Source organism: Camellia sinensis, chromosome 8 (assembly GCF_055761805.1).
Source record: "Camellia sinensis isolate YWXY chromosome 8, ASM5576180v1, whole genome shotgun sequence".
Classification (NCBI taxonomy): domain Eukaryota; kingdom Viridiplantae; phylum Streptophyta; class Magnoliopsida; order Ericales; family Theaceae; genus Camellia; species Camellia sinensis.
Genome location: NC_138968.1, coordinates 187,063,011 through 187,070,974, shown reverse-complemented (window position 1 = coordinate 187,070,974; position 7,964 = coordinate 187,063,011). Strand labels below are relative to the sequence as shown.

At 47.2% G+C, this 7,964-nt stretch overlaps 1 protein-coding gene across 1 annotated transcript; it reads right to left on the bottom strand.

Moving 5' to 3' along the window:
* Window positions 1-6,833: 6,833 nt before the first annotated feature.
* Window positions 6,834-7,560, bottom strand: LOC145796764 (uncharacterized). The gene is made up of 2 exons (XM_082881913.1): window positions 7,464-7,560; window positions 6,834-7,168 (listed from the first exon to the last, which is right to left on the bottom strand). The coding sequence occupies exons 1-2, from the start codon at window positions 7,527-7,529 to the stop codon at window positions 6,884-6,886; spliced, it is 351 nt and encodes a 116-aa protein (XP_082738039.1). The 5' UTR covers window positions 7,530-7,560; the 3' UTR covers window positions 6,834-6,883.
* Window positions 7,561-7,964: the final 404 nt, after the last annotated feature.

Here is a 7,964-nt window from a genome sequence, read left to right as displayed (position 1 = left end):
TCCATGTTTTGGTGTTTGTGCATGCCTTTGTTTTGGAGTCATTTAGATGCCATCTAAGTGGTCCTTGGGCCTTGTATTGATGCCCCAAAACTTTGTTTTTGGTTGATGATTTCATGCCATGTTTGGTCATGTTAAGTGTAGTTCAATGCTCCTTTGATTTGCTTTGAACACTTGGACTATTTGTTGCATGTTTAGCTTGATTTGTTGCTTGGTTTGGCACCATGTGTTAGCATGATTTTAGAGCTTATAATGCATGCTAATTTGTCCATGTTTCCTTCTTTCAAGTGTGCTTGAATGTTGTTTGATTTATGCTTAAGTGTTGGTCCTTATGTGCATGTGTGTGTGCATGCCATTTAGCCCTCACCTTTTAGCACAATGGCCACTGTTTTAGGCCTTATTAGAGCTGCCTAATCCATGTATAAGTCCATCTTGCCATCCATTTGCATTGCCATATGTATGCTTGCATGATTGCATAAGTGTTTTGCCATGCCATGTTGCATCCTTAGCTTGTATGCCTAGGTTGCATTGCATCTTGCATACATGCCTTGTCCCTTGAATTGGTGATAGGAATAGGGCCTAAGTTGTTTGTTGGTTTGCATGCATTTGAAACCAAAGTTGCATGCTTGGTTCCTTGGACCATCATGTATGGAAATGCGTGATTGATGGTTCGAGAACCGAGGCACATGTCCCTTTGAGTCATTACAATGATAAGAGACATGGTTGGTGCATACATGCCTTGAATTGTGCTGCCATGCCTTGTTTTGCCCTCTGTTGCTGTGAGTTGCAGGTTCTGCAGGAATACTCTGCCGACCGGCAGTGTAATGTGCCGACCGGCACCATTTTCTCTGCCGACAGACCCTATTTTGTGCCGATGGCCATACTACACTGCCGGTGGAAATTTCAATCAGCCGGTGGTGATCCTCTCTGTCCAAGGGATCAGCCCTGAGGTTTTGACAGCCTCCAGAGGAGGAAAGGAAGGAAAGCAGAGGCAGCTTGCGCATGGTGGCACGCTTCCCGAGGCGTTTTCCTGCTTTAACTAATTTATTTAATTTGTTAATTAAATTAGTTAATTTGTAATATTAATTAGCTTGCGTAGTTAATTAATTTGTAATATTTATTTTGGTCCCTCCGAGCGAGGGCAAATCTGTAATAAGTGTGCGTGAGTGTGTGTATGTCTTCCAACCTCACGTCTTTCTTCCCTTTTATTTACCTGCTTACGATGGTAGATTAGGGCACGTTCAATTTAGCATACCTTATGCTATGCATGTGTGCATCCATGCATTTGTATTACATGCATTAGGCTCGGTACATCATGCTAACCGCATATGTTTTTCAAATCAAAAACTGAATACGTGATAATTGTGCATTTTCACATGACATGCTTAGGATAGCCGAGCCTATTCTAGCAATATTTTGTATGCGACGCATTAGGCACTTCACATGGACTTGGATCATGCATGTTTGCTAACAAGTTCTTTGTTTTGGCACGGAGTACTATGTAAGTATTTCCGCTTTAGCATATCGCATGAGTGTGAATGTTACCATGACAGCATGCTTAACATGTGGCTAGATGCTTATGTGTTAAACTGTTTTGAATGCCTGTGGGTGAAGGCCGGATTGTTTGAGTTGGAAAAACTCGTTGAAATCCGTATTTTAGCCTACTTGCGAGTAGCAAATTCCAAAGCATTTTCAAACCAAACGGATATGCAATGTTTATTTCCAAATTAGGCAATCTAGTCTATACTTGTTTGCTGTGCGCATAACATAGTAATTCTAGGCTAATAATTGGAATAAGAACACATAACGTTTTCAAAATTGGATATCACGGTTAGTAGAGGCCGGTCTTCGGACCGGGCGAAAGGGGGTGCTCATAGCTGACCTTCCCCGATCGTACCCAAGCTCCCGAGCCGAGACAACTCCGGTGATGACGGACACGTGGCCTTCGGCACCGAGTCAGGGTTTCCTAAATTCTCCCATAAAAAAAATATTTAGGTGGCGACTCTGTATCTGGCAAAGCAGTCCATGTTTGGCACTACTTTTTCAAAAATCTGTTTCTCAAAACGATTTGCCAGATTTGGACTCTTTGGTTCAGATTAAGAACCGTGACACAAGTCGAGTCCGAACTGTAGCAGCGAGGTCCCCCCCGCGGACATGTTACAGTTTCTGGCGACTCCGCTGGGGAATTTTAGAGAGTTTGACTCGAACTCGTGATATCCTGTTTTGACTTCATTTATGTGTTTCTTTGCATTGCATGTGCATTGGTGCGCCTAGGAACACAGTGTTTGCCATCTGCCATTCCTGAACGGTTTGCCGGAGGCTTGTCTTGTCAAGGCATGTCCATAAGGCTGACCGGCTATGGGCTCTGACAGTATGGGAACACAAACCTCGGTTTTACCGGGGCACCCCTTTTGACCATTCGACCTAGTGCATATTCGGATCCATAGTGACCATTCCAAGTTAGGACAGGTTGCTTACCCGATGCTAAGTTGTTTGAAAACCGCTGTGTGCGTAGTGAAACCCTAGCTCCTGACAAAATAGGACAGGGAAACCCTACCCCAACATAGGGGTGTTTTGTTCTCTTTACTTGCTATGTGCTTTTAGAGTGTTGCTCTACAGGAACGCACATGTCAGTTTACAAGTCTGAGTATTAAACCTGGGGACACCAGTATCAGTATCAGTTGTGAGAATCAGTTATCCGCGGGTATTGGTTCAGTTTTCGGGAACAGTAATTTCTGGGAACAGTGATCAGCGGGAGGGTACAGTTGTTTGGCTACACCCGTGTTTGATCAGTTTGGGCTGAAATGCTGTCTGTTTTTCTTTCAGTTCAGAGAGTTGCAGAGTTGATACAGAACAGCCAGTGTCTCCCCTTTGCTGAGGCAGGATTTATGGCGGCACAAAGTTCAGAAGAAATTGTGGTTATGGCAGCTATATCGGAGCAGGGGACCACTCCGCAGAATGAGGCCAACATCAGTATGTCACACCCGCCCAGGATACCCGTTGTGCACCCAGTTTGGGCTCCCCAGTTATACCAGGCTCGTGAGCCCACCACCTTCGAATTAATGGGGATGATAGGCGATCTCCAAAGGTCTGTGGCAGACCTCGCCTATGGAATGTCGGCTTCACCGCCAGCGGCGCCGTATGCCGGGAATTTCGTACCACAGGAGCCCCCGCTACTGGGGCGGATTGTGATAGAGCTCAGCCAGCCGGAGGTGGCTTCCGGCTATAGCCACGACATGCCAGCACCAACCCAGACCCTCGATCAGGCTGAGGCCAGGGGAAAGGACAAGGCAAAGATAGACGCCGACCCGATTGAGCAACTGCTGTGGGCAGTCGAGGCTCTGAAGGCCAGAGGGATGAACAAGCAACAAACATCTGCAATAGTGACCAAAGTTGTGGATGATGCTTTCCCCACTCCGATCAAAGGCAGTTCAAGCCAGGCAGAAAACCGGGATGGGCCCCGTCATGCCCAGACAGTTCCAGTAGTTCCCAACCCTGCACCGGGGAAGGTTCAAAAAGTCAAGGCAGCGCCAGCTGATCCTTTCGCCAGCGCATCTGGCAAGAATCCTCAAACTGCAAAGTACCTGCCCCGAGGGCGCAGGGTCTTTCACGACCTCCACATGCCTTTGTCTAGGGCATTGCTGATATTGGCGAAGAATGGGCATCTTAAGCCTTTGGAGTCCCGGCCACTCCCGAAGAATCTCCCCGCCACTCATGATGCTACCTTGTACTGCGCGTACCATCAACAGTCCGGTCACAGTACCGATGGGTGTTCCCGTCTTCGTCATGAAGTGCAGGATTTGATTGATAACAAGGTTATCCTACCACCTACCTCAGGCAAGCCCGTCACCACTCAGTTGCTGGATTTCGAGGGCTCAGATACTGCGAGTATGTAAAGCCAACCGCCTGCGGGCAACATTTGGTACATTTTTGGATGAAGCGTCTGGCACGCATTTTTGAGCATCGGTGAAACCGAGTTTTGTAAATCTTGGCTTGGATGTCGAGTCAGTCTTTTGTTTTGAGTCTGTCTCTTTGTCTTGAGTCAGTCTTTTTTGCTTAAGGGTCTGTCGGGTTGTATCGAGTCAGTCCCCGTTGTATATAATACCTGGTGATTCTGGGGTTGTTGCCACGAACACCATTTTGTTTTGTAATTATTATCTGTTTTTGTTTTGAGTCTATTTCTGCCGAGGGGCCAGTTGCACCAACAAAGCCGATCAAAACAGCTGTTGCTATCTCAACTTCATGCTTGCTTTCAGCATAAGTGCCAAAGAATTTGAATGGGCTGACAGTACATCTCGCATGCTCTCCTGTGTGCCAAACTCATTGCGTTAACCTAAGTTTTTCAAAAAAAACAAACTTTTGAACACTGCGGTGATGAAAACGAAGAGGAAGGAATTCCTCGGGTTTTGTAAAATTTTGATCATTTTGAGAGAAAGAGAGGCGTGCTAAGCCTTTTTATGAATAAAGCCATGCTTGTCGGCGTGAGTACTGAGAAGGATCCTGGCCTGATCCAGATTGGTTCCGCACTATCTTCGGCGCGAGCGATTCGTCGCCTTCTTAAAAACTTTCAAAAGCAAATGTTTTACGCGGCCCTACGAAGACCTGTGTGGAATCGCTCTTGAGGTCGCGCAGCCTAGGATCGCTCTCAGCCTCAGGATCCAACCTGTTTGTTTTCCGACCTTGAACCCGTTCAGAATGTTCAGAAAGTTCAACAGACAAACGCCATGAAAGGCCCGTGTGGCCAGTTTTGAGGTAGCCTTCGATCAAGAAGCATCAAAGCCAAATCAGAAGGAGTAGATCTCGCCGGAAGAAGCTCGTGGAGCAACCTTGATGGATTCTCCGCAAATCAGTGCAACAGCCGTTCTCCTAGACACAGAGAGGCTTCAATTTCAAAAACCATTTGGCATGGACTTGCTACACTTTTACCCTTTGAGAGGCTCGCTGCGCCGAAAACCCGGAAGGGCGGCCCAGGTAAAAGTTAGAGCAAGAGAAAAATACAAAAAAAAGAGAAAAATACAAAAAGAAAGATTGAAAAAGAAAAAAAGAAAAAAAAGCAAGAAAAAAAAGAAGAAAAAAGAAATAGAAAATGAAAAGAAGCTCGCAAGGTCGAAAACCCGCATTGGGCGCCTCGGCAAAAGTGAGAGCCAAACAAAGTGAAGGTTAAAATACCCGAGTGGACCTTAACCAGAACTACGTAAGGCTTGATTCCCATGTTTGGGATACGTAGGCAACTTCATCATGAAGTCCAGCCCCCAACGATTTCATAAGCGTCTCAGTCCATGCAATGGTTTCGATTTCATCCCCAAAGTCCAGTGGCCAACACCCTTCAAGGTGACTGTGTCCATATATGTGTTGTGCTCGTCTTCGTCATCGCTGTGTCCAAGAACTCGACCACCGCCAATGAAGACTGTCTGCGGATTGCTGCGGCACCATCCCAAACAAGGGGCAACTTTCCGTTGCCACAAGCCGTCGTGAGACGCCATTCAAACTAGGGGCAACTTTCCGTTGCCTCCCACCCCCTTCAAACCAGGGGCAATTTTCCATTGCCTCCGATCCGAGGTTGCGCATCTCAAAGGGTAAGCTCCATGCTTGTCGAGCATCAGCTGTTTGAAAAATAGTTTTTGAAAATTTTTACTGAGGTTGACTATTTTCTCGAAAACTATTTCATTTTCCAAAATCGGACCATTGTCTTGAATCCGAAAAGGAAAACTTTCAGTGCTTGCTGCCTGACTTGCATGCTTTTCAAATCAAAAATTGAACAAGTACGTTAATCCGACTCTCATTTTGATCAAAACTGTTTTAGTAGAAAGCAAAAACAAAGAATGGTTAAAATGATGAACTAGGGGCACAGTTGAGCCAGGCGTTCTGTCTTTCCCCCGTCACCGACGTACTTGCCAGAAGAGCGCTCTGCCCGCCAGAAGAAATAGCGGTGAGCTAATGGCATCGGGCGTGAACCCGCAACTTCCTGTTCATCCATTAATCACCCCGGGGAGGGATGGAAAATGAGAGATTGAAGAATAGAGAGGTGTAAGTTGAGAGAAAAGTGAGGAAAAGGGTTTTGAGAGAAAATCCGAGCTTGAGATTCGAGTGATGTGAGGATCAAAAATCAGAAAGGGTGGGAAAACAATACCCAGAATGAACTGGCTCCTCGTGGTCCGAGGTCTCCCATCTTCGTTTACGCGTCTGTGTGTCGTGTCTCTTTTATTCGACGGTCTCGTCTTTTGTTTTGAGTCTCTCCCGAGCGTGTCTCGTTGTGTTTAGGTCGTGTACCTCTTTGTTTGAGTCCTCTCCGCTGTGTTCAGTGTTGGGCTCGATATCCCGGTTTGAAAAACCCTCATTCGATTTCAAAAAAAATCGCTTATGCTCAGAATGCTGTGCCATTCTCTACATTTGAATGTGTTTTGACTCCAACCGGTTCCATCTTTGAGGTCCGTCTTGTCAGATTGGGCTGTTTTGTTTAGAATTGCCGTGTGCAGAATGAATCGAATGCTGTGTTATGGGCTGTGTGCAGACTAATCCCCAACAGAGTAAGGGCTGTGTGTCCAGAATCAGGCAGTGGATTGCTTGGGTTATTTCGCTGTTGGCTGCTTTAGTTATCTGATTATTACAGTGCAAGTGTTCAATTTTCAGATAACCAATCAATTTCATTTACATTGAGGTGTAACATGATGAGATGCGATGCAATGCATGAAATGTGTCAATGTAAACACTTTTTCAGATAAAAAGTCCGTTTCATTCCATTGTCTTTTCGAATGTACAAGTTTTGGAAACAAAAATCTGCCTGCGGCAGTACAAGGTAACCTATCTACCAACCAAAAAGAAAAGTACAAGAAAGAAAGAAAAGATAGCAAAAATCTGCATCTATGTCCAGCGACTCCAAGGGCTGTCAGTCCGTCCTGGTCCTCTTCCTGGACGAAGGTCCAGGAGCATCATCAGCATCGTCGTCAGAGCCCGAGCTAGAACCGTCTCCGGTCTCCTCCTCCGATGACCCTGCCTCCGCCTCTGACTCCTCGTCGTCGTCATCGTCCGGGACTGGAGCTCGCGAGCTACTCCCGACGTGAGTACGCCCTCCCCTGGTACGGGGAAATATCCTGCCCTCCTCATCTCTCCCCCGAGCAGGGACAGAAGGTCTAGCTGGAGCACCTCCTGCCATGGGAATCTGGAAAGGAGGCTGAAAAAGTACACAAAAAGGGAAATGCATCAGCATGCCGTGAGCAGTTTATCAGTGCAGAATGCAGTGTGTGAATACAGTGTATGAATGCCGTGAGCAGTTTAACAGTGCAGAATGCAGAATGTGAGTACAGGGTAAGAATGCCGTGAGCAGTTTGTCAGTGTAGGGTACGGTGCAGAATGCAGTGTATGCAGTGTTCAGATACTGTGAGATCAGTGTATCAGGTGTTGTGTCGTGCATCAGATTATGTAAAGCAGTGTATGAATGGTTTGAGGCCAGTGTCAGAAGGACATACCGGTATGCTGTAGACGGCTAGAAGGTCAAATGTCCGCTGGAGCATCCCCATCATCGAGGCATTCATCGCCAACGACTGACGGGTGTACTCAGAAGAAGCCTGCAAAGGTATCAGATGCATTAGTATTCTGTGGAATATCAAGTAAACTGAAATGAATAACTGTACGAAGTGCAGTGATACATACCGGCGGAAGGTCGGGGATGTCAATGAACTCGTGACCAGCCGGTGGAGGGGCGAAGGGGATCTGATAGGTCGACCCACCCTGCCCCTGGAAAGTCAGTACAGCAGGCAGGGCAGGCCAGCCAACTCCTCGTCCTCCCCGCACTCCACCTCTACCACGGACCCGGGCCCTCCTCGAAGATCCAGCCCCTGCTCCCGCTCTGGCCCTAGCCGCCGATGCCACAGGCCTGGCCCCCTCTGCTCGACGACCGCTCAGGGGGCGCATCAGGTACGTCCGCACGTACTCCTGATAGTCTCCAGTGCCTCGGAAGCCGGCCTCCT